General features: G+C 36.7%; 1 protein-coding gene and 1 long non-coding RNA gene across 3 annotated transcripts in view; one reads left to right on the top strand and one right to left on the bottom strand.

Annotated features, from left to right (window-relative positions):
- The first annotated feature begins 1723 nt into the window (after positions 1 to 1723).
- On the top strand, positions 1724 to 9746 carry LOC310640893. The gene is made up of 3 exons (XR_014492615.1): positions 1724 to 1966; positions 7403 to 7461; positions 9370 to 9746. It is a non-coding gene; the product is annotated as an uncharacterized lncRNA (long non-coding RNA).
- Positions 3535 to 25646, bottom strand: part of YEATS2 (YEATS domain containing 2) — a 48356-nt gene continuing 26244 nt past the window's right edge. For both annotated transcript variants that reach the window (XM_083363450.1, XM_083363451.1), the window contains 14 exons: positions 25498 to 25601; positions 23965 to 24126; positions 22392 to 22565; positions 21528 to 21726; positions 19631 to 19762; positions 15815 to 15913; positions 14236 to 14347; positions 13372 to 13445; positions 9777 to 9856; positions 8764 to 8962; positions 7838 to 8064; positions 6977 to 7051; positions 6257 to 6330; positions 3535 to 4754 (listed from right to left, as the gene is read on the bottom strand). In XM_083363450.1, the coding sequence (XP_083219576.1) occupies positions 4646 to 4754; positions 6257 to 6330; positions 6977 to 7051; positions 7838 to 8064; positions 8764 to 8962; positions 9777 to 9856; positions 13372 to 13445; positions 14236 to 14347; positions 15815 to 15913; positions 19631 to 19762; positions 21528 to 21726; positions 22392 to 22565; positions 23965 to 24126; positions 25498 to 25601 (1820 nt within the window). In that variant the 3' untranslated portion in view covers positions 3535 to 4645. The remainder of the gene's footprint in view (positions 4755 to 6256; positions 6331 to 6976; positions 7052 to 7837; positions 8065 to 8763; positions 8963 to 9776; positions 9857 to 13371; positions 13446 to 14235; positions 14348 to 15814; positions 15914 to 19630; positions 19763 to 21527; positions 21727 to 22391; positions 22566 to 23964; positions 24127 to 25497; positions 25602 to 25646) is intronic.

The following is a 25646-nucleotide window of genomic DNA, read 5'->3' as shown; positions in this document are numbered from 1 at the left end:
CATTCATCCCTAATATTGCATATATTTAAGACAGGGTTTAACATAATAACCACCCCAACTTAATACATTGTTTCATTTATTTTTGCAGAAGTTACAATCATAATGTGTTGGTTTAATTCCAGTATACTTTTGTAAGCTTTTGATGGGCACATGAAATTTCTCATCTCAGCCCAGTGATGTCCCATTTCTGTGTATGCAGCATACAAGGCCCTTGCGAATTTTATACTGAATAATTCATATTTAACATTTCCTAGTTTAAAATGTGGCTAATAACATGCAGCCAATCTTTCAAATAAAAAAAACAGAAGTACAAGTAAAGTACTGTATAGTTTGGAGAAAATTGGCTGCAGCGAATTGTTTTTTCATGAAAATTTTCTTAATTGTAATCATTCAGCTAAGATCTAAAAAGTTATTTACATTATCAGAAAGGTCTTAAGGGTTAGAGTATGTACTTGTTACATTTTTTTCATTCTTTGAATAAGAGGCGCTCTTGCCTTCCAGTAGTGCCATATCATAAATTGCTTTTGACAATATTTTATGTAGAAATCATTTTTCCTTATAGTAAAAGGCCTGCTGCTTGAGAATTATTGTTTCAAAATCTCTTTGAGCATGTCCACCCCCCCTCCCCGGCTTTGGAACAATCACAATAATAAGGTACTTGTCTAGAAGGTAAATGACAACATTGTTCCTCCAGTAGTCATACGAGGCCAGTTTGCCAGATGAATCCAACACACTGAAAGGATTAGGAGGAATGGGAAGGTAAAAAATACAATTTGTAGAAACACGTTCCAAATTGCAATCCTTGCATGTTGAATGTTTCTAGGTGAAATTCCTATTAATTTTGCTTGACGGATCTAATTTCTTTGAACATTAATTGGTTTAATTACTAAATGGACTTTTACTAAATGGAGAAAAGAAAATCACACTGCCTACTTGGTTACAGTTATTTTATTTCTTAAATAAAAAATACTGCAGAACATGATATTTGTATTTTATGGAATTAGATAATTTATTAAAATGTATTTTTGTCTACAGATTCTTTCTGCTGCAGTTTTTTGGTCTAATGGAAATCATTTAACTACTGAAAGATTTTGATGAACTAGGTTTACACTGAAGGACAATAATATAAAGTGTCATGTACTTTGCTTCCTGATCTTATCTACCCAGAGTGGAAAACTGTACATGTTTTCCTACATTCTGTACTCTCCTTTCTAACACGGAACTAGGAATGACAAACCCTTGCTGAGAAAAGAGGGAGCGTTATTCTGTAAAATGCAATTAATCTATACACATTTTCAAAAGAAATGGGAAGCATTATACCCATATAAAGTTTTGGCTCAAGGATGGTAAAATCAATTTACCGGTAGGTGCAGAAAGGAACATAGAAGGATATGGGATGCAAGTGAAATGAAAGGATTAAGCAGCAAAAAAAATGTACAAATGGATCCACCAGGTTTTGTGCCTTTGTCACTCATTATGAAGTCAGTTTGGATAACTGGATATTCTAAGCAGATAAGATACATGCAGTTTCTTATTTTGGGTTCTCTGGCTATATCCAAAAGACAATTTTTGAGATTTTAAAATGTAAGGAATAATACTGAAGGCAAACTCCACATATTCTTAGTATGGGGATAGGGGTGCAAATAGGTTCATGGTGAATATTTATTAGAAGTATTTGGTGCTTACCTATAGCTTCTTAATATGTGTTTCCAACATAAAAATATCAGGTATGTTACTTACCTATTACAATATTGCTGCAGAAAATTATCTTTTTAAAGAACAATATCAAAGTGATTGATGAAGACATGGAAATGTTGTTTTGATAAAGGATATGTCTCACTCTCCCCAGCACCTTTTACAGAAAACCATATAATCAAACAAGAGCTGAAACTCTGTGTAAATAGATCACAGATATTATATTAATTTAGAAAAGAAAAAACCCAACCCAAGAATATCCTGAAAATATGTTCTTAATGCATTAGTTTTAGGTATCATGTATTGTGATTGCGTAGCTGTAAGAATCTTTTATTGTAACCACAAATTATATGTAACACAGGTATAATACAGAAAATGGAAAACATTTTGATTAAATGGAAATAAAATTATAGCCAATCATACAAAGTCTAACCAAAATTAGAATAGTAAATGTAACAATGCTTTATAAGATTAACCATGAAATTACTGTCTACTGCCTAGAAGATTCATGCAAATACAGAGATACTGTGGAATGAATATATATATATATATATATATATATATATATATATATATATCAAAAGTCCATCCTCATAGATAATTTATTATATAACTTGCATTAAATGTTCAAATTCGTTGTCATTCTAAACATTTCATTAATTATTTGATGCATGACTTTTGAACTTTCTAAGGTAGGTAATATTTCTCTGAAACAATATTAATAAAACATTGTGATTGTCCCAGCTGGCCCTGACTTTTGGTACACTGTATCTATATGTAGCCTAACTCCCGACTCTGTGTGTAAACAGTGATATTTAATCCCATGCAATATATATTTTAAGTAAATGAAGCCATTTTATTATCCTAGAATGTAGTTGCTATGGCAATATATATCCTGCAGCCATCACTGTATGAATTGTTAACATTGGACTTGATTTTAAGGGGAAAAAGCTCTTACAGTTCATTACTTAGATACAAAATACCTGTTAACTGAAAAGAACTAAATATTGAATCTACACAGGAGATATAGAATTATATGTATGCAGACCTCAATATTTAGGTTCAATAATACTAGAGAAGCACAAAATAATAGATACGGTATTTCCTACCAGATTTATCATATCCTTGCCAGTACCATAATACTATGGTGGACGTCTGCTAAATATGGAGTTCTGTGTATAGTTCTTTCAAGAAATGTGTTCCGTGTGTTCCTAGTATGGAATGTACTTCTCCTCAGCATATATATTTGAATGTGATATACAAATTGCTTGAGCACAGCAATAGAAAAACCAGCAAATTACTAAAACTGCACAGATTTAGAGTCCACAAATGTAACAGATGTGTTACAAGTAAAGTGAAGTCAATAACTAGCTCTGATGCAGTATTTCTCTTTTTCTTCTCATGGCTCCAATGTTGAGCCATGCAAAATGCCATGTAAACTTTATTAAAAGGAGTAATGATAGAGGCTCATCCAGAGAATGCTGGCTCTGTTAATGTTTGTGCTCTTTTTGAATTATGATTATGAAGGTAGTACTGTAGTAGTACAGCATACCATGTGAAATCCAGTTCCCATGTTATATTTTAATCAGTTTTGAATATTATGGTGCAGCTTGGCTTGACAAAATGGAAATTGCAACCATCTCTTCATGTAAGAAACTTGGGAATGAAAACTAGACATAAGTCACTCCTTCATTTTCCTTGTTCACTTTAAAAGCTGAAAATGAAGATAAAAATCTGAATATTGTTTCTTCAGAGTATTTTTAGTTTTGTAGTATGTTTTCTATATAACTCAATTTAGCATAAACATGAAGCAGTAAACAAAACAAAGTGCTTACATCATACTGTACTTAATAAAGATTTATTGTAAAGGTATATCAGACAATTATACATTATAATACATATGATGATAAGGGTTTAAGTTGGTAATCAACATGGACAATAATAGTCCTCAAGTATTTGAAGAAGCTATTCTAGGAAAAAGAATCTAGGGTGTAGAATTAGACTGTTTCAATTAATGAAGTTCAAATAGTATAATATTGTATATCAGTCTAATATAATAGCAACTCTCTCACTTTCCAAATGAAGATATACCCAAACTACAAGTCAAATCTGAAATACCACACACTTTAAAGAGTGAGATTTTATGAATACCTGCTTTGCTAACTCAGAACATCAAATTATTTTTTATTATATTATCACTGATTTAAGTGATGTAGGATTTTTTTTGTTGAGATTTATTTTCAGCAAAGAAAGCTTCCTGACAATACACATGAAAAGGAAGCCTGTTAATCCCAAGAAGCTTCTTAGTGAGGATATAGTATAACTGCTTGAAGTCAATTTCACTTTAGTCAACTCTGAGAATTATCTTACTCTATTCCCTAAAGTTTTGTTACTTTAACATGATTAATTCCAGTTAAGATGATATAGCAAAGGCTCTGTCTCCTTGTGACCATGTCCATTTAAAGAAAAGAAATATATGAACCTAGGGAAAGGCAAGACTTGTTCCTTTAACAGTATACCATAGCTTAGTATATCTGAACTAGTCTATCATTATGCTTATCCATTTAATCGCATTCCCAGAGGCTGCCAGTCCATATCCACGGGTTATATTAAACTGCAAAATGTATCACCGAAAACTTTCTGTGATAAGTAACTTCCATACTAAATCATGATACCTGCAACTTAAGTCACGGTATGCTATCTTTTAACTTGCACAGCATATTTAGAGCCAGCTGCCACTAATATCTGACAGGTGAACTTAAAATTGATTTTTAAAAAAGCCTTTTCTTAAAAAATATTTTAAAATGCTTTCTTTTCAAAAATAAAAAACTCGGTTGAAACATTTGATTTGTAGCACTCAACTTAGTCTCTACAATGTAAACAGGCATCTGGACACAAGTAATTTGGGCCATTATCTTTATTCAAGCTTTATGTAGCTTTTCAGTCCACGTCACTGTTCATCATTCAGTATTCCCATATGCTTATTTGTAAGGAAGTCCATAAAGGGAATGTTACAGATAGCTTGGTGAATGTTCATCATTGTGATGTCTCTTGGAATCCTGCAGAGAGAAAATGCAGATGGAATGCAACCTGTGAAGCATTTATGTGCTATTTGGTGAAGCAAGAAATAAGGAATAACTCCCAACTTTCCCCAGCCTGATGTCCTCCAGACTTGTTGGATTATACTTCCTATTATTCACAATGAGTAGCACATAAAGGGATTTGTGTTTCAGTATATCTGGAATATCAGGCAAAGACAGCTATAAATGTGCTTTAAGCGCACTATAGTTGTCTTGATAATAAACAATTGCTTCAATTATCATTAAGTAACCATTTCAGCTTCCTTACAATTATATAAGCAGTACTTTATTTAAAAAACCTACACAGACATAGTTTAAAATTTTTCTACATATTTAAAACAGTTCATATAGGAATATAGAAAGTTATTTTATGTCATGTAAAACTATTCCGTATATCAAATCCAATTATATTTACTTTTGACTGATAACAAATTCCTGAAGTTTTTTTTCATTTGCCCTGATTCCATAACTGATTAAAAATGAGGGATGATCCTGGGAATTTCTACATGGCAAGCAAGTTAATTTTATTTCAAACCATTTCTGAGGATGGAATCTGAAGAAGTTGTTCAGCACTTCCGTGTTCCCCTGCACTTCTTTCTTCTATGGCCAGTGAAACCATTGTAAACTGCTCAGTTTCAAAAACAGATTCTAACATAATACTGAGAGAAGAGGATAAAACCTCAAACGCAAAACTATTGAGCCAAAACATGGAACAATACCTTGTCATTGCTCAGGAGTCTTTTGGAAATCTACCATATTTAATAGTGCTATTCTATTTTAAAGTATTTTCTCTAAAGCAGGTGAATGTTAGAATCTGGATTTGTACCTCATTTGTAGTTCCCAGAACCCAAATGGTAGGAATATTGGAAGATATGAACTTTGGAGAGAACTTTATAAAATAGATAAGATCGATTTATACTTCACAGAAAGTACAAATAATGGTATAGGATTGGAACGGTAAAGGGTCTCTTGCTTGAGCTAGGGGTTGGACTAGAAAACCTCCAAGGTCCCTCCCAACTCTGTTATTCTATTAATTGTCATTGAAGATTTAACAAAACTCTGTGAGATACAAAAAGGAATAAACGAGGGATGCCAACCATCTTTTATTTTGGTGCCATGGTGGCGCAGTTGTTAAAATGAGGTATTTCAGGCTAATTCTGCTGACTGCCAGCAGTTCAATTCTCACTGGCTCAAGGTTGATTCAGCCTTCCATGCTTCTGAAGTTGGTAAATGAGGACCCAGACTGTATTCATCTAATTCTCTCATTTTTATCTTATATCTTTATTCAGTATTCCAAGAATAGCAATAGCACCAAGATATACCACTTCATAGTGATTTACGACCCCCTCTAAGCGATTTACAGAGTCAGGCTATTGCCCCTCATTTTACCAACCTCGGAAGGATGGAAGGCTGAGTCGACCTTGAGCTGGTTAATATATATATATATTTAGAACTTAGACGTGAAAGTTAAGCAAGTATACCTGTTCCGAGGAGCTGCCTGGTAGCCAATTGCCAGTGCTTCTCTTAGAATGTCGTTGACCAACTGTTCTGTAGCCTGTTGTAGAGTGCATATCAGAAATAAATACCGGTAATGTAGACATGGATGAATGTTTTTAAGTAACAGAGGACATATTTCAGAATATTTTACACCTCAGAATCCTGTGCATAAAATAAAACTTATTTTAAGTAGCCTATGGTAGACTTCTTCAAACTGTTCTACAGTTTCAGAAACATAACATTGGGAAAGCTCTGGATCCCATCAAGTAACAAATCAAGTTGCCGCTCCTACTACCTGCTGGAATGACATCCCCTGGAGGTTTGTTTACCTTGTCGTACTGTCCTCTAGAAAACTGCTTTTCCCAACACCATGAGCAAAAGTCTCGCAATTGTGATCCCAACTGGACAAAGTTAGGTTGTGGAAACATTTTGTATTTCTCCCTTCCCCACTCTCCCCCTCATGCACTGTATCTCTGAATTTGGTTTTGAATGACTACTTTCATGGTATTGCTGTATGCTGCTTTCAGTCTTTTGATTTGACAGCTTTATACATCCAATAAATTTTAAATCATTATTAAAATAAAGATACACAAGACATTATCATCACCTTGTTCTACCTGCAGCCAATGCCTCTCACAGCTTAAGTTAAATCTCTGTATTTGACTAAGACTACTTTAACATTGAGAATTTTGTTAACAGCTTACCTTTAAAATCATATCTTCTATTATAAAAGCGTATATATTTTTGTGAAGTTCCACAGGTGGAAAGGAAATTCCTATCTATAAAATGAGAGGATATGTTCATAATTAACTTCACAGAAATGTATCTCCTTCAGAAGTTAAAACAACTCTTAGAACTGGTGATAGCAGTTCCATTTAAAATAAACCGTAATAGGAATAGATTGCTGCATGTTTAGAATTGTAGTCTTTAGAAAATTAGCATTTTGTTCTGAAATTTTAAAGTTGTATCCTTGCTGTACAAAATGCAACCATTCAACTATTTTGTAAACTGAAGAATCACTAAATACGTTTGTGTCCATGTCTCTGTGTGTGTGTGTGTGTGTGTATGTGTGTGTGTGTGTGTGTGTGTGTGTGTGCACATAAACTGAATCATATTCAGTTCTACTTTAGCTGCTGAAAAGAATCTTGCAACTTTGGCACTTCACGTGGACTAAAATTATTATAAAAAGGTAAGAGGATTATGTAATTTCAAATTCAACATTTGCTGTTTTTTAGTGCAACCGCAGACAGTTCCACTCAGGTAAGAATTTAAACCAATTATTTTGGGGTTCCGATTATGCTGATTAAAGAATGTTTGAGTGCTTAGCTGGAGTTCTAAGTCTGATGACTAACAATTCTGTGGCAAGTTTGTGATCCTGACTTCCTAGAACTGAACATTTTTTTTCTAATTGTGAAAGCAATTGGGGAATAAAACGATAAAAGGACATTCAAGATGTGGCTTGTTTAAGAGAAAGGTAATGCAACTAGCAACCATTCTAAATATTACTTATATTAAATCTCAAGATAATGACAAAATTACGTTTTAAAAATCTTTTAAAAATTTACCTGTTGAGCAGTCTCACGCACAAAATCAGATGTAGACTGTGGTGCTAAATAGAATTTAGCCTCTTCTTGTGTCTCTTCCTGTTCCTTTTTAATGTTTACTTTGAGAGGTTCAGTAATGTTAAGAATGTCCACTTCCTCATCATTGTCTGATTCTTGTTTGAGGAGCTGCTCTAGTTCTACGAGCTTTTGACACAGCTCTTCCCCAGTGGTATAAGAAGATGAGCATTCTTTTCCATGTAGCAATTAGGCACAGAAGACAAGATTAGCAAATAATTTATATAAAGTGACATGCAGTTCATTGCAAATAAAACAAATTCTAGTTGCTATAACCTGAAACTTAAACTCCCAATCCTCTACTATCCAAATATCTCTCAGGTTTCAATCATTATATGAAAAGAGACCACTAAAAACATTAACAAAAATATTTGTAAATTCAGAATTGTTAGCTTTGGTGTTGAAGACATGGAGCACACTCAATTCAATGAAGTATGAATGTGTATCTGTATCTATTTCTCTCTGTGTAACAGTCACTAATAAGAATACTAATTTGTCATTGGCAACTATGATGAGTAATCCATACCACTGGGTTTAAAAAAACATCTGTTTGTCATATTTCCCTTGTTTCAGGACCACAGTAACATTTATTTCATTTATTGATTCATTCATTCACTCATTTCTCCTGAACCTCCAGAAACCAGTCACAAATAATAAAAGTAGCCCCACAAAACTCAGAAGGCAATACCCCACTTTAAAGGAAAACTATTGAATATATTGTTTTTATACATGGTCCTAAAAACACATACTGAATCGTCTAGGCAAAACTGATTCTGACTTTAGGAGACCAAGATGGAAACCTTATCCTATATTTTCATTCTATAAATTATGCCAAAATAAACCTTTTGGTCTTCTGAAACCAGATTCTTTACCTGGCTCATTGTCTATTTGGGTTAGCACATCCTCTATGGAATCCTCATTCGTAAAGGTTTCTGGGTCAGGTGGTGTATAGCCATGGAAGCGACACCAATGTACAACCTGCTTTGTTTTCAAAGGGACAATGCTGTGAAATTTAGGATACTTTTCTATGATTTCTTGAAGGATTTTCCGTATTGTCAAGGCTCTTTGCCACTGCAGATGAAAAAAGGAAGAAGAAAAACAAGAGTTAAATAGAATCAAATATATATATATCTTTCATTATAGTTATATTATAGTCTTTTAATTCAATGGATCTGTGTGCATTGTAAAAGCTAAGTAAAACTGTAGATAACTATTATCTCCCAAATGGTGACCAGGTGATCCTCTACTGCTTAACTGATGCTTGTCAAAGTCACATATAGCAACAATGGGACCTGTGGTGCATATGTTTGTGTGCACATGTTAAATTGTTCCAAACAGATGAATGACTTCTGTTAATAGATGATCTCACTGTTCTAGCCATTCTATATTTTGTCTTTGTAGCTCTAGTTATACTTTTTTCCTTCTAAAAACTCAGGAATTGAAAACTGTTTTAGGGCAAATTCTGTTTTTGTTTTCAGTTTGTTACATCAGAGGGCAGTACCATCTTTTCTGGAACGCTTCCTTGTTTTTCATCACGGTGCTCGCAACAGAAGATTCGTTTTGTCATGAAGAAGAGAGACATTAAAAGCAAATTTAAAAACACCCTTGAAAGAATGACAACATAAATGTAACATTGGGGAAAAAGTTGCAATTTCACACAAAAGATCTGGATTGTATAATGTTAAAACAGGACATGGAACTTTAAGTTTGGTTACATTTTATTTAGCCAAGTATTATTAAATCTCTGCAAAACTGGCTATGTATTAAATGCGAGAAATAATTTTTTTAATGATTTCTAGGGATTTTAAAAATCACCTTTCTAAAGGACAGCTTTTAGTCATACATTTCCCTGAGGCTTGAATTCGACTTAACAGAATACATTTACCTCAGCAGCTCTTCGTTTTCCAATATTCCAGGTATAATATTGTTTGACAGAACTGGCACAGAAAGGATTGGCATCTTCAGCTAAAAAAGCAGAGAAAGGAACACCAAACGCTTTAGATTTTTTAATAACCATGAAAATTAATATATTATATGGCAAGCTATTTCTGAACATCTGAGAACATAGTTTACATCAAAATATGCTACTTATTAATAAAATCAGGAAGTGCCTTGTGGAAAAATTGAAAAGCCTTTAACCCTGATTTAAAACAAATATTCAATCAGAAAGAACACTAAGAGATATTATCATAGCTATTTGAACAATAGGTAAATAACAGGGGTAGTGTTTGTGACACAAGACAATTTCCTAGCCTTTTGGAATTACTCAGAAAGATGGAGGCTCCTGAGCATAAAAAACAGCAGCAAAACAAATTACTAGAAATGATTTGGAGAAGGAAAAGTAGGAGCCTGAATGAAGTCAGTATGGAAACTAGGTATATGCACTGGTTTGTTTATTTCAAGAATACTAAGTCTCAGCATGTAAAGTGTCAATTGCTGTTAAAACACCTATTTTATTTTATGTATTTTAATGTGGATGAAAATAAAGCCAGCCTTAGCTTAATAACTCAGCAGCTATTTCCTCATCATTAAGATACAACTCATTTAGGTAACACTACAAAAATCAGGAGCTGGATTTGGGCTAGGAGCCTGATTCAACTCTCACATAATATATTTTTCTAAGGATTATGCAGTGCTTAGTATGTGATTTTAAAAAGGTGCTTGGAACGCTTAATGCTGCAAATATAATACATGTCTGTAATCTTTAATCTGCAATTTCTTTGAAGCTACATTATTTCTTGAGCTGTCAGCTACAGAGGACTTCTATCCATTCTCAAAGAAAAAGAAACGATTGCATCAAACAGATTAGAATAGAATAGAATAGAATAGAATAGAATGACAGAGTTGACGGGACTTTGGAGGTCATCTAGTCCAACCCCCTGCTCAGGCAAGAAACCCTATACCATTTCAGACAAATGGCTGTCCAGTCTCTTCTTACAAACTTCCAGTGTTGGAGCATTCACAACTTTTGAAGGCAGGTTGTTCACTGGTTAATTGTTCTAACTGTCAGGAAATTTCTTAGTTCTAGGTTGCTTCTCTCCTTGGGTGCTATGTCTGCTATGTCCAAACCACCTTCTCTAAATCACTTCCATTGCATAGCCCAGTAGACTACAGAAAACGATTCTCTTTTTAATTCTCCTGTATGGCAAAGTGGGAGAGGAATCTCTTTTAAATCCTTTTAGTCAGAGGGACTGGTCTGATGGATCAGATTAAATCCGAGAGTGCAATAGGCAACAGCATTTAGGCTTATACAGCGCCCCATAGTGCTTTACAACATTCTCGGGGGGGGGGGGCTTACAACGTAGAAGCATTATTTGCATATTGTCCCCAACAATCTGGGTCCTCTTTTTATGGACCTCAGAAAGATGGAAGGCTGAGACAACCTTGAGCCCCGTTCGGATTGAACTCCAGGCTGGGAGCAGAGTTTGCCTCCAATACTGCACTGGAAATTTTGATTTCAGGGGTACTAATTTCCCATTCCTTTCCTCATAAAGGGAAGACTTAAAAATGTTAGACTGTCTCTGATGTCTTTCAGAATATCAGCAAAAAAGTGAGCACTTTCTGAATGCTTGTTATCCTTCAGAATTAAAAACAAACAAACAATACAAGCTTTGTAAGTGGAACAAGAAAATGGAAACTAGTGTTCTGATGGTTGAAACATAAATCAATCAGCAGCATTATTGTAATTCACTGCCCTCATTGTACACTGGTCAGAATAAGATACTTAGCCAAACATTTTTTTAAAAAAATGCTGAGGAAAAGATATGGAACTCAGCTAGCAGGACTAATCTTTACATGAAAAAATAGATACATAAAAACAGGAAATTGTAAGAGATTTTTTTAAAAGACTCAAACTGATTAAGGAACATTGTCTTACTATTTAAAGTAGGTATTATAAATAAATTATAAATAACTTCCATTGTCATTAGTTTTTTTTCTTCATAATAACCAAGATACATTTGTTCCTGGTGTTTTCCCATGTTCCATAAGATGACAAGGGAAACATTAACAGTATTAAAGATGTAGAGCAGCATGTACACGTTCAATGGTTATTTCTTTAATTAACAGATGGCTAAATTGGGCACATAAAAGTTGCCAGCATTAATAATTTATCACATTTATACTCTACTGTAATTGTAAACTGCATTAGTTAATTTCCACATATAATTTAAAAAATTACTGAGAAAATTTATACAAGTAGTCCCTGCTTAATAATGGTAATTGGGATTGGAATTTCCATTGCTAAATGGATACAGTCATAAACTGCAACATTATCAACAAATCCCAATAGTCCCTATTGCCATTGTTAAATTAGGGTTGCAGGTCTTTAAGCAGGGATTGGCTTGCAACTTCCTGCCAGCTTCCAACATGCAAATTCAACGGAGAATTTGGTTGCAAACCCTGGGTGGTTTTCAAACAGGTTAGTGGACAGGTAAATGGCTACTGTGGTGAACCATGAGTGTGGTCAGGCCAGGAGGACTGTGATGGATTTGGGAGTGGGTGCCTGCAACAGTTTCCACAGTGCTGCACAAGCATAGCCAGGTCGGTGATGGCTGCTGCCTGGTGCAGGAGTGTGCAGATCTGTGTTACGGAATACGAATAGGCACACACTACAGAGTACAAGATTCTCAGGATCTCATATTCCATAGCTGGGCTCCTGAGAAGAAAAAGCAGGGACAGTGGAAGTGACTTACAAGAGCAACTTGCAATTTCCCTATTGGCTTCCCCAGTGACTTTGCCTGTGTAAAGCCAGCAGGGAAAGTTGCAAATGGTGATTTCCTGACTGTGGGCCACTGCTACCATCATTAAGTGTGAGCTGGTCATGATCACATGACTGTGTGAGTGTGGGGATGGCTAGATCTTCAAGGACCAGTTGTTAAGTACCACTCATTCAGCATCATTGTAACTTTGAATGGCTGTTGACTGAATGGTTGTTAACCAAGGAGTGCCTGTATATGCTTGAGGAGATAAGACTTTTTCTAATACTTATGTCACCCTTTTACTTACTGTCCTATGTGTGTGTAAATTATATATTTTTTTAAAAAAATAATTATTGTTTAGCATGTTTTCATGAATCATACAGTTGCACTAGTACCCAGCATAATCATATGATTCCCATGGTTAGCATGTGGTCAAAGCAACATAATATTTCAAACATTCTAAAGTCTGATGTATTTATAATTATCGAAGTTATTGTTTACAGTTTAACACACTTAATAAAGTTTTTTGGGTAAATTCTGTGCAATCCTGTGATTATAATCCCAATTGTTTCTCATGCCACCCCCTTGCTAATGTTCCTGTTGTCCCCTTAGTGCTTAACACCCCTCTTGATAATGCACAGACCCTCCCTAGGGGGTAGAATCACCCATTTTGAGAACCACTGCTCTACAGAAAATGCAGGCAGATGGACCAATGGCCACACTTAGTACGAACTGAGCATATTACAGCAAAGAATGACCGTTAAACAATGTTTGCATTACTTCTCTCAGCAATTAATGGAACTTTCTTCACAATTGCTGTCAAAAGTTGCGGGAGGTTGTCTAAATATTCTGCCCTGTAAAAAATAAAGAGGTAGCATTTAATATAGAATTGATATAGGGTAATACAGTGCTTTTTATAATGCTTCTACTGTACAAAGAACATGCATGTACAGATACTGTTGCATTGCTACTATAGAGCACAAAGGGAAATCTCTGTGTACATAAAGACAGTAATGTTTAGACAAAACATTTTCAATCCTTTCCCAGCTTTTATATTTTGGAAGTTTGTATTTTACAAGGGGAGGGCAGTGTTAAGCTTACACAAACTTGATACGAAATAAAGCAAAAAAAGTTGTATTATAAGCTTCTACTAAGCTTTTTTTTAAAAATAGGAGATTATGCTGCTGTAATTTGGTTTGCAATAAAGGGAGGAGTCTGTGAGGATCATAATAGAAGTTTCTCACCTCAGGTTTATAGCTGGATATAGCTATATATAGCTTGATATGGCTCTTAAAGTTTGAGACAAAGATAAATCCGTACAAACAAAATATCTTGTTTCTATGGATCCACTGCGGCATCTAAAATGCAGTATATCCATGCAGATATGCACACCAATCAGTATAATTTTAATCTGCATCTGTGGAGTATTTCATACCCTTAATATACTGTGATCTATCCAATAAGCATTATAAAGTCTGAACTGCTTGGATTGAACAAAATTAAAATAATTTTCTTGAAAAATTTCATTTCAACATTAATAGGGATGAACTCCCAACAAATTCAAGTGGCTCATAAAAATATAATCCATATTTTTATAACAGTCGTTGCTCCCTGTAGTAAGTTTAGCTTCTCAAGAATAATTACCCAATGGAATAATTTCCAAGTTCTGAACTTTCCTCTGTTTTTATTGCTGACTGAGCATCCTGAGAGACTGGAATACTACAGCTTTGCCCTGCTGAATCAGGCTCCAGCTTCACTTTAAAAGATAATAGAATATTTTAAAAAACGTTTGTTAGGCAGGTGAAAGGCAATGCTAGTCTTCTGTTTCAGATAATTAGGAAAAAAAACTACAGGTAGTCCTTGAATTGCAACAGTTCATTTAATGACCATTTGAAGTTACAACGGCACTGAAAAAAGTGACTTATGATAATTTTTCATACTTACAACCGTTGCAGCATCCCCCTGGTCACATGATCAAAATTCAGATGCTTGGCAACTGCCTCACATTTATGACAACTGCAGTATCATGTGATCACCTTTTGTGACTTTCTGACAAAGTCAATGGGAAATCCAGATTCACTTAAAAGCCATGCTACTAAGTTAACAACTGCAGTGATTCACTTAACAACTGTAGCATGAAAAGTCATAGAATGGGGCAAAATTCACTTGTCTCGCTCAGCAACAGAAATTTTGGGCTCAATAGTGATTGCAAGTTGAAGACTACCTGTAATTTTTCTGAAGGAAGAAAGCAGAGATTTTAAAGAGGAATCCTGGCACCAAAACAAAGTATTTCATTTATTGACTTATTTATCAATCAATCAATCAATCAATCAATTTTTGGAACCACCTATCTCCCTCACAGAGTAGTAACTGCAACTGTAAGTGGATGGTATGAAAAAATACAATCTAAAAGGTCTACATTTTAAAACCTATTATTTTGGTTTGCTGCTTTTTGAGTAGTAAAACTGCCTTATTATCATCTCTGGTCCCCAAGTGAAAGTACCGTTATACTTTTAGAGATGCTCAAAAAGATTTCTTGATGTCAATACCTTCATTAAGCTGAATGGTTTATCTGCTTCGTGCGTAATCATACTGTGGCATGGCTGATGGCTAATAAAAAGCATTTGAAAGGGGCACTTCCACTAAGTGCAAAGTATGCAAAGCGAAGCAACTTTCTTAGCTTAGATAACCGTGGCTATATGAGCAAGTAGGCATGCAGGCATATTCAGTTTCTTGGTAGTCCCAAGGAAAATATTTGCAGAGTATATGCACACACAACCACAGAAAGCCTCTGAAGCAGCCACATAAAACCCTTTTAATGCAGGGGTCTTCAAACTTGGCCCTTTTATGACTTGTGGGCTTCAACTGCCAGAATTCCTCCACCACTGTGCCTGACTGAGGAATTCTGGGAGTTGAGGTCCACGAGTCATAAAAGGACCAAGTTTTGAAGACCCCTGCTTTAATGTTTCAAGAAGTGGGACTCTACTGATATCTCAAAGGTGCTTTTTTCTTTAAAAGGCAACTGGACTGTTTTTTCTTTGAAAAAACCTTTGAGACAACTATGATCTGCATGACTGAGAATCTCCACAGACATTTACACTCTGTTGATACCAAAGTACCTTTTCTGAATGCTTTGCACAATCCCACTGACTTAATTTCACAAAAAATATTATAAATGTCTTATATATGTCATGAATATGTCATGAACGGGTGGCAATTCTACCTTTTGTAACAGTCACTTCAGGAGTGCTTGGGACAACTACACTAGTTGTAGGCATGGGTGTAACAGCAGCTGCTTTGCTGGAAGAAAGTGAGTGTATCACTGGAAGAGAAAAGGAATATTGGTAATGTAGACAAATATGCTTCACCTTTAACACCTTTTCATTTTTGCTGCTAAGTTACTTCTATAATTTTAGCAAAAAATGACAGCAATTTTAACAATGGCTTTTTGCAATAGCATTATACATTTTATCTGGAAAAGTTTAAAATCTGTTCTTTGTATAACATTTTTTTAAAAAAATTTCCTAGATCTCACAAACCATGTTCTCACCATTTTGCATAATCTGATGTTGATTTTAATAACGATATTACTGGACATTAAAATTGCAGGAGTGTAATACCATAGTTCCCTTTCATGGATTACTGCCTTGTCGTGGCGAAGGGGCTTGCGTAATTCAATGAAGCTATGAGCTATGCCATGCAGGACCACCCAAGACGGACAGGTCATAGCTGAGAGTTCTGACAAAACGTGATCCACTGGAGAAGGAAATGGCAACCCACTCCAGTATCTTTGCCATGAAAACCCTATGGACAGTACCAAAAGGCAAAACGATATGATGCTGGAAGATGAGCCCCTCAGGTCGGAAGGCGTCCAATATGCTACTGGGGAAGAACAGAGGGCTAGTACTAGTAGCGCCAGAAAGAATGAAGCGACTGGGCCAAAGCCGAAAGGACGCTCAGCTGTGGATGTGTCTGGTGGTGAAAGGAAAGTCCGATGCTGTAAAGATTTTTTCTCCATAGGAACCTGGAATGTAAGATCCATGAATCAAGGAAAGCTGGACGTGGTCAAACAAGAGATGTCAAGACTGAACATCGACATCTTAGGTATTAGCGAACTAAAATGGACAGGAATGGGTGAATTTAATTCAGATGACCATCAGGTATACTACTGCGGGCAAGAATCCCTCAGAAGAAATGGAGTAGCCTTCATAGTCAATAAAAGAGTAGGAAAATCAATACTGGGATACAATCCTCAAAATGACAGAATGATCTCAGTTCGAATCCAAGGGAAACCATTCAATATCACAGTAGTCCAAGTCTATGCCCCAACCACCAGTGCTGAAGAGGATGAAATTGACCGGTTCTATGAAGCCCTACAGCACCTTATAGAACTAACACCAAAAAATGATGTCCTTATCATCATGGGGGATTGGAATGCTAAAGTAGGAAGCCAAAAGATAACTGGAATAACAGGCAAGTTTGGCCTTGGAGTACAAAATGAAGCAGGGCACAGGCTGATAGAATTTTGTCAAGAGAATACGATGGTCATAGCAAACACTCTTTTCCAACAACCCAAGAGACGGCTCTACACATGGACATCACCAGACGGTCAAAACAGAAATCAGATTGACTATATGCTCTGCAGCCAAAGATGGAGAAGCTCTATACAGTCGGTAAAAACAAGACCAGGAGCTGACTGTGGCTCAGACCATGAGCTTCTCCTTGCAAAGTTTAGGCTTAAACTGAAGAAAGTAGGGAAAAGCACTAGGCCACTCAGGTATGAATTAAATCATATCCCTTTTGAATATACAGTAGAGGTGACAAATAGATTTAAGGAATTAGATCTGATAGACAGAGTGCCTGAAGAACTATGGACAGAGGTTCGCGACATTGTAGAACAGGTAGCAACCAAAACCATCCCAAAGAAAAAGAAATGCAAGAAAGCAAAATGGCTGTCTGAGGAAGCTTTGCAAATAGCTGAGGAAAGGAGGAAAGCGAAAGGCAAGGGAGAAAAACATAGATATGCCCAATTGAATGCAGAATTCCAGAGAATAGCTAGAAGAGATAAGAATGCCTTCTTAAATGAACAGTGCAAAGAAATAGAAGAAAACAATAGAATAGGGAGGACCAGAGATCTTTTCAAGAAAATTGGAGAGATGAAGGGAACATTCCATGCAAAAATGGACATGATAAAGGACCAAAATGGCAGGGACCTAACAGAGGCAGAAAAGATTAAGAAGAGGTGGCAAAATTACACAGAAGAACTATACAAGAATGAGCTTAACGTCCCTGATAATCACAATGAGGTGGTCACTGACCTCGAGCCAGACATCCTAGAATGTGAAGTGAAGTGGGCCTTAGAAAAGCTGAGCAACAACAAAGCTAGTGGAGGTGACAGTATTCCAGCTGAGCTATTCAAAATCTTAAAAGACAGTGCAGTAAAAGTGCTACACTCAATTTGCCAGCAAATTTGGAAAACTCAACAGTGGCCACAGGATTGGAAAAGATCAGTTTACATTCCAATTCCAAAGAAAGGCAGTGCCAAAGAATGTTCAAACTATCGCACCATTGCACTCATTTCTCATGCTAGTAAAGTCATGTTTAAAATCCTACAAGCTAGACTTCAGCAGTATGTGGATCGAGAACTACCAGAAGTACAGGCAGGATTTCGAAGAGGCAGAGGAACTAGAGATCAAATTGCCAACATACGCTGGATCATGGAGAAAGCTAGGGAGTTCCAGAAAAACATCTACTTCTGCTTCATTGACTATGCTAAAGCCTTTGATTGTGTGGATCATAACAAACTGTGGCAAGTTCTTAAAGAGATGGGAGTACCAGACCATCTTATTTGTCTCTTGAGAAACCTATATGCGGGTCAAGAAGCAACAGTGAGAACTGGACACGGAACCACTGATTGGTTCAAAATTGGGAAAGGAGTCCGGCAAGGCTGTATACTGTCGCCCTGTCTATTTAACTTATATGCAGAGCACATCATGAGAAAGGCAGGGCTAGATGAATCAAAAGTTGGAATTAAGATTGCAGGAAGAAATATCAACAACCTAAGATACGCAGATGATACCATTCTAATGGCAGAAAGTGAAGAAGAACTAAAGAGCCTCTTGTTGCGGGTGAAGAAGGAGAGTGCAAAAGTTGGGTTGAAACTTAACATTAAGAAAACCAAGATCATGGCATCTGGCCCTCTCAATTCCTGGCAAATAGATGGGGAAGAAATTGAGGTAGTGACAGATTTTATTTTCCTGGGCTCCAAGATCACTGCAGATGGGGACTGTAGCCAAGAAATTAAAAGACGCTTGCTCCTGGGAAGGAAAGCCATGGCAAATCTAGACAGCACACTAAAAAGCAGAGACATCACCCTGTCGACAAAAGTGCGTATAGTCAAGGCTATGGTCTTCCCAGTTGCAATGTATGGCAGTGAAAGTTGGACCATAAGAAAGGCTGAGTGCCAAAGAATTGAGGCCTTTGAACTGTGGTGCTGGAGAAGACTCCTGCGAGTCCCTTGGACTGCAAGGCGATCAAACCGGTCAGTCCTAGAGGAGATCAATCCTGACTGCTCTTTAGAAGGCCAGATCTTGAAGCTAAAACTCAAATACTTTGGCCATCTAATGAGAAGGAAGGACTCACTGGAGAAGAGCCTAATGCTGGGAAAGATCGAGGGCAATAGAAGAAGGGGACGACAGAGAATGAGGTGGCTGGATGGAGTCACTGAAGCAGTAGGCGTGAGCTTAAATGGACTCCAGAAGATGGTGGAAGACAGGAAGGCCTGGAGGAATGTTGTCCATAGGGTCGCGATGAGTCGGACACGACTTCGCAGCTAACATCAACAATACCATAGTTATCAGTGTCAATAGGATGTGATATGCAGGGCATCAAATGTACTCCAGACAATTTGAAGTCTGCTGGCCATTAGAGCCAAAGGTTTGAAATTCTTTGCAGCACAACAGATCCAGAAGACATAGAATAGAGAAGTCTGCAATACTGAAAAGGACATTTAGGCAATAACTTGTCAACTACATCCTACCTTTGTTCACAGGCATCAGTATAGTTTGGACTCCTCCAGAAGCAGTGCTTACACCAAGTTGTTTGAGTTGACTGGGTACTGTCAAAACAGCCTGTTGTGGGCTGTTCTGGTTTGAGTGGATCTTTAGCAACCCTACATTAGAAATTTATTAAAATGAATTATTTCTTCTTTTCACATAGAACAAAGAAGATAAAAAGGAAGCTCTCCTACCTATGTATCATTATGGAGAACTAGGTCTAGTGCTAATCTCTCCCCTCCTACCAAGACCAGCTGGAACTGGCCCTAGAGGAGAATTCTAATATCATACCTTCTACCCATAACACCCAAAATATGTCCAAACCTGGTATTAAGGGCTACTGATAGATCCTAGAGAACCACCAGGGATATGCCACCTCAATCGCATCTTGTCAAATAATCAGATCTTACCTGGTGTGAAATAGGCATCCATATAAAGGGAAGGTTAGAGACAAGGTGACAAGGTGCTGTTCTTATTACTAAGCAATAAGGCTTAAGAAAGACTTTTGAACTGGCTCAATTGGTAGTCCAAATAGGCAACTGGACTTTGTTTTTTCTTTTCCTTGGAGATGTTTTGCTTCTCATCCAAGAAGCTAAAGAAGCTTCTATGTACTATTCAACTAGGCATCAAGCTTGTTCAAGAATTAATGTTTGGGCTTCTACAATATTTTTTTGAATCAATTAACCCTAGTAAAGCTTGCACCCGTACAGTGAGGTAAAAAAGTATTTGATCCCCTGCGGATTTTGTATGTTTGCCCACTGACAAAGAAATGATCAGTTTATAATTTTCATGGTAGGTTTATTCTAACAGTGTGAGACAGAATAACAACAAAAAATCCAGAAAAACACATTTCAAAAAAGTTATAAATTGATTTGCATTTTAATGTGTGAAATAAGTATTTTATCCCTTCGCAAAACAGTATTTGGTGGCAAAAACCCCTGTTGGCAATCACAGAGGTCAGACGTTTCTTGTAGTTGGTCCACCAGGTTTGCACACTTCTCAGGAGGGATTTTGTCCCACTCCTCTTTGTAGATCCTCTCCAAGTCATTAAGGTTTCGAGGCTGATGTTTGGCAGCTCGAACCTTCAGCTCCCTCCACAGATTTTCTATGGGATTAAGGTCTGGAGAGTGGCTAAACCACTACAGGACCTTAATGTCCTCCTTCTTGAGCCACTCGTTTGTTGCCTTGGGCATCTGTTTTGGGTCATTGCCATGCTGGAATACCCATGCATGACCCATTTTCAATGCTCTGGCTGAAGGAAGGAGGTTTCTCACCCAAGATTTGACAGTACATGGCCCTGTCCATTGTCCCTTTGATGCGGTGAAGTTGTCCTGTCCCCTTAGCAGACCCCCCCCAAAAGCATAATGTTTGCATCTTCATGTTTGTCGGTGGGGATGGTGTTCTTGGGGTCATAGACAGCATTCCTCTTCCTCCAAACATCTGATTGATTGATTGCTTCTGTGGACAGGTGTCTTTTATACAGGTAACGAGCTGAGATTACGAGCACTCCCTTTTAAGAGAGTGCTCCTAATCTCGTCTTCTTACCTTTATAAAAGACACCTGGGAGCCAGAAGTCTTGCTGATTCATAGGGAATCAAATACTTATTTCACTCATTAAAATGCAAATCAATTTATAAATTTTTTGAAATGCATTTTTCTGGATTTTTGTTGTTATTCTGTCTCTCACTGTTAAAATAAACCTACTATTAAAATTGTAGACTGATAAATTTCTTTGTCAGTGGACAAACGTACATAATCAGCAGGGGATCAAATAATTTTTCCCTCACTGTATATATTTCAGATCATACACCAGTGGATTTTGTGTTTAGTTTGGATAAAAGCATCCCATTGACAAATTTCGGTCTTTTAGTTCTAGATTACCTGATAATGCAGTTTTCGCGGATGTTGGTGCTGGGGTGGTGACCCAAGAAGCAATGCTTACAACTGTGGAAGAACTTGTTTTATTAGGTGCAACTGATGCTGCCTGCCCATGATTGGCAACAACCTGCTGTTGCTGCCCAGATGCCTTCAAGATGGGGCCTGCAGATGAAGGGGAGTTAGAGCTTGCACTGTCTGCTTGCTGTGTTAAAAAGAACAGGGGGAGCAGAAAACACATTTTTCAGCTTAATGATCCAATAAAGAAAAGCAAAAAATATTCTAAACAACTGCAAATTAATTATTCCTAAACTATGCATATACAATATTTTAGTTGTGAGTCAGAAAAGCAAGGGGGTCCAGTTCTATTGTATATAACACTTATAGTATTTTCACATAGTGCATTGTCAGTTTCAAGATTTCATAAATACTCTGCTCTACTTTTTACTAGTAGCAGCCCTGCATTTCCATCATAAGCCCATTTTACAAGAATTAAAAGGGAGTATTTTTTCTTCCTTCTGACAACATTTTTTTTGCATAGCTTTAATGCCAGGACTGAAGTCTTCTGATACAATCATCTCAATTAAGCTATGCAGGACTACTGCAAATTACAGTCTGGATGGGAACTTTTCTGGGAACCCCAACAGTTTCCTGAGTATCATGGTCAAAAAAAGGAGGAATTCAAAATAATAAAATAAAAAAACATTCTCCATAAACATAGTATGAGGGTAAGTATGCCAAAATGCTAACAATTTTTTCACATATTTAAGTAACTTTGATTTCAAAGGCATAGGAAGTTGATTCTTCCTCTGCATGACTCTGCAATGCATTTGAAGCCTGACATGCAAATTAACCAATACTGGGCCTCACCTGGGGAACACCATTTGATGCAAGTGTCACAGCTGAAGTTGTTGCTGCAGTGATCACCCCGCCCGATACTCTCAGCACAGTGGTGCCAGGTTTTGAGAGCTGTGATGATGCTGGTAATGCTTTCAGTGTATTATCTGATATTTTCATGAGTGAAGCTTGCCCACTGGAAGCTGCCTTTAAATTTGCAAATAAGTTAAAATAGAAACAATATTTTTATAAAGCGAATACAACTAGCAGAATAGAAAAGATACAAACATTCACGATGTTTTAAACAAAACCTCAGTATATATGCAGGTGTTTAATTTTGCTACATCTTCTAGATTAGAGAAATATTGTCAGGAACACATTTTGTAAAGTATAAGTGAAAATTGTTATGGAGGGTTAAAAGTGCTGGTTTGTAACTGTATTTTTTTGAATGCCACATGATATTAAATTGGGATAAAAGGAAAAAAAAGCAGAGTTACACACACAAGTGCAAGAAGACATTCTAGGGCTGTGTTAAAACCCTTTCTTTTCACGTCGAAGTATAAATCACATAACTTATGAAGTGTTTATTTCAAATGAAATACAGATTTGGAAGATTAGATCCAAGAGTTGGAAAGGACATTAGGCATCAATTCCCTACACAATGCTGAATCTATGAGCATTTCTGAAAGATGATCCCCCATTCTGTGTTTGAAGATTTCCAGTGAAGAATTTTACCTCTTCATTTTTCAGTGTGTTCCACTGTCTAACAGTTTGAACAGTTAGGAGGTTTCTCCTAAAATCTAAATTGAACATGTTTCTTTGCACTTTTAACCCCTTTGTTCTGGTCCTGCCCTCTTAGCAGAGAAGAAATGTACTCCCTTTTTATGTGGCAGCTGTTTAGATATTTGAAGATAATAAGTTTCTTAGCCCAGCTTCTCCCAACCTGGGGTCCTTTAAATGTGTTGCATTATCATTCCAAAAGTTCTAGTCACCACTCTGATTGGGAAAGGCTGAGGTAACTTTTTGGCCATCTGTCTTTCTACTACAACATTTCCTTCCTCACATTCTTCTTCCATTAAGGGGAAGTTTGGAAGGAACATTTTTTTTTTACCATTGAAAAACTGCATGAGGAAACAGGTCAGCATGGCTTTCTCCCTTTGCCCATTGTTCAAACCATTGGCCTGCCACAGTTCTTTTTCAAGCATTTTCATTTGAAAATAGAAATGGGAGAGTTCAACCCAAATATATTGCATAAATAAATTTTATGGATATGTGGAGATTTTTAATAATAGTTGGTAACAACAAAAATAAAATATACACAACAAAAACTACTTTTCAGAGTTTTTCATTCTGTCACTCTTGCCCAACAATAGAATGTATTAAAATTAACCATTCAGGCATACATATTAGTATTTATACATTATTGATGCTGTATACGTATGTATTAAAATCAATCATTTAGGCATTTTATTAACCAGATCTCTAAAATACACTGCCATAAAATACAGAAATGACTTGCTACAGAATGCGAAACAGCTGCACTTTGCATTAAGTCCCTTGGACGTATCTAGAACAACTGGCATCTAAATAGAAGCACCACAGTTACCTGTGTAAATAAGGTGGCAGTTTTGTGTCCAGTTATAACTTTTAGTGCTTGCTGTCCTTGGGAAGATGATGTTCCAGCACTTGTGTTACCTTGGGTAACAGTCCCTGATGCCATCTGCTTTGCTGTAGTCTGGTGAGGTGGCTGGCCAACTAAAAAAGTGCCCTGCACCAAAAAATAAATGGTTACATTGAAGACATAGTAAGTAATAGCCATCATCCCTTAAACTCTGAAACCTTAAACTGTTTTTCTCTTCTAATTCCACTTAAAATCAGTCATATCACAATACCTACTTTCAAATAGTGTCTATCAAATTCTATTTTAAAAACTTAAGAAATTATGCCAGGTAACTTAGCAAAAAGTAACAGCCTTAAATCACATAGATAAATGATTGCTACCAAATATTAAACATTGTACGAAAGAGCACTGCTGCGCTTTACTGTGATTTAGCTTACATAATAACTGATAGGCTCTTGCTTCCCTTTCTTAAAATGTTCAGATACTTTCAGTTTTAAATGGAAAGACAGCATGCCATGAGCCCCTAGTCTCAACTTCATTTCCATGAATGATTCTGGGCTCTTTTGTAAAAAAAACACAAGTTAGTGGTTGAAGCATGTAGGTAGTATCTGCTTTCCCGGCAATCATAAGATGGGGAAGTAGTAGGAAGCATCTTCATTAGTCTGCCTTTGAGTAGAAGATGCCTGCTCTAAGTCATTATTAAGGAAATGAGGATAATGTGAAAAACACAAGAGTTATTTATAGAGGCCAGGTCCAAGAAAGCCAATTACTACTACGTTTTTTAAAACTTTAACTAGAGTATATGCTAACCCAGCTTTCTCTGCGGTACTTTCACCGACTTCTCCAGTCAACTTATATATGTATGATGTAAACTAGTTCAGCACATCAGAAGCATATTGATCCAATGCCATTTGTAGTTATCTAATGTTTATGCTAACAGTTCTCTCTCTCTCTCTCTCTCTCTCTCTCTCTCTCTCTCTCTCTCTCTCTATATATATATATATATATATATATATATATATATATATATATATATATATATATATATATATATAGAGAGAGAGAGAGAGAGAGAGAGAGAGAGAGAGAGAGAGAGGGGGGGGGAGAGATTTGTCAAGTCATCTGAATATGCCTTGCTAATTAACTCTTTCTTTCCTGTTTGGCCTAACTCAAGGCTATCCACAGGGTATAGTCACAACTTATGACAGCTCGTTATTTGTGTCGATCAGAAGGTCGGCAGTTTGGCGGGTCGAATCCCGAGTGCCGCGTAACAGAGTGAGCGCCTGTTACTCGTCCCAGCTTCTGCCAACCTAGCAATTCGAAAGCACGTGCCTTTGGCGTCTAGTCATGCCGGCCACATGACCACGGAGACGTCCTCGGACAAACGCTGGCTGTTCAGCTTTGAAACGGAGATGAGCACCGGCCCCTAGAGTTGGAAACGACTAGCACGCATGTGCGGAGGAACCTTTACACACACACACACACACACACATACACACACACGTATTGTGGACTAACCTGTGGGGTTTGTTTGAGGATATAGGATGTGTAGGTGAGATGCTGAGATACACCACTGCTTGCACCCTGGGTTCCGCTACTTCCTGAAGAACCTAACTGCTGATCTGGAACATCCAAGAAGATAGCCAATTATAAATACTGCATAACCA

Source organism: Vipera ursinii, assembly GCF_947247035.1.
Source record: "Vipera ursinii genome assembly, chromosome: 5".
In the NCBI taxonomy this organism is placed as follows: domain Eukaryota; kingdom Metazoa; phylum Chordata; class Lepidosauria; order Squamata; family Viperidae; genus Vipera; species Vipera ursinii.
Note: the sequence above shows the minus strand (reverse complement) of the source record. Positions and strands in the feature narration are given on the sequence as shown.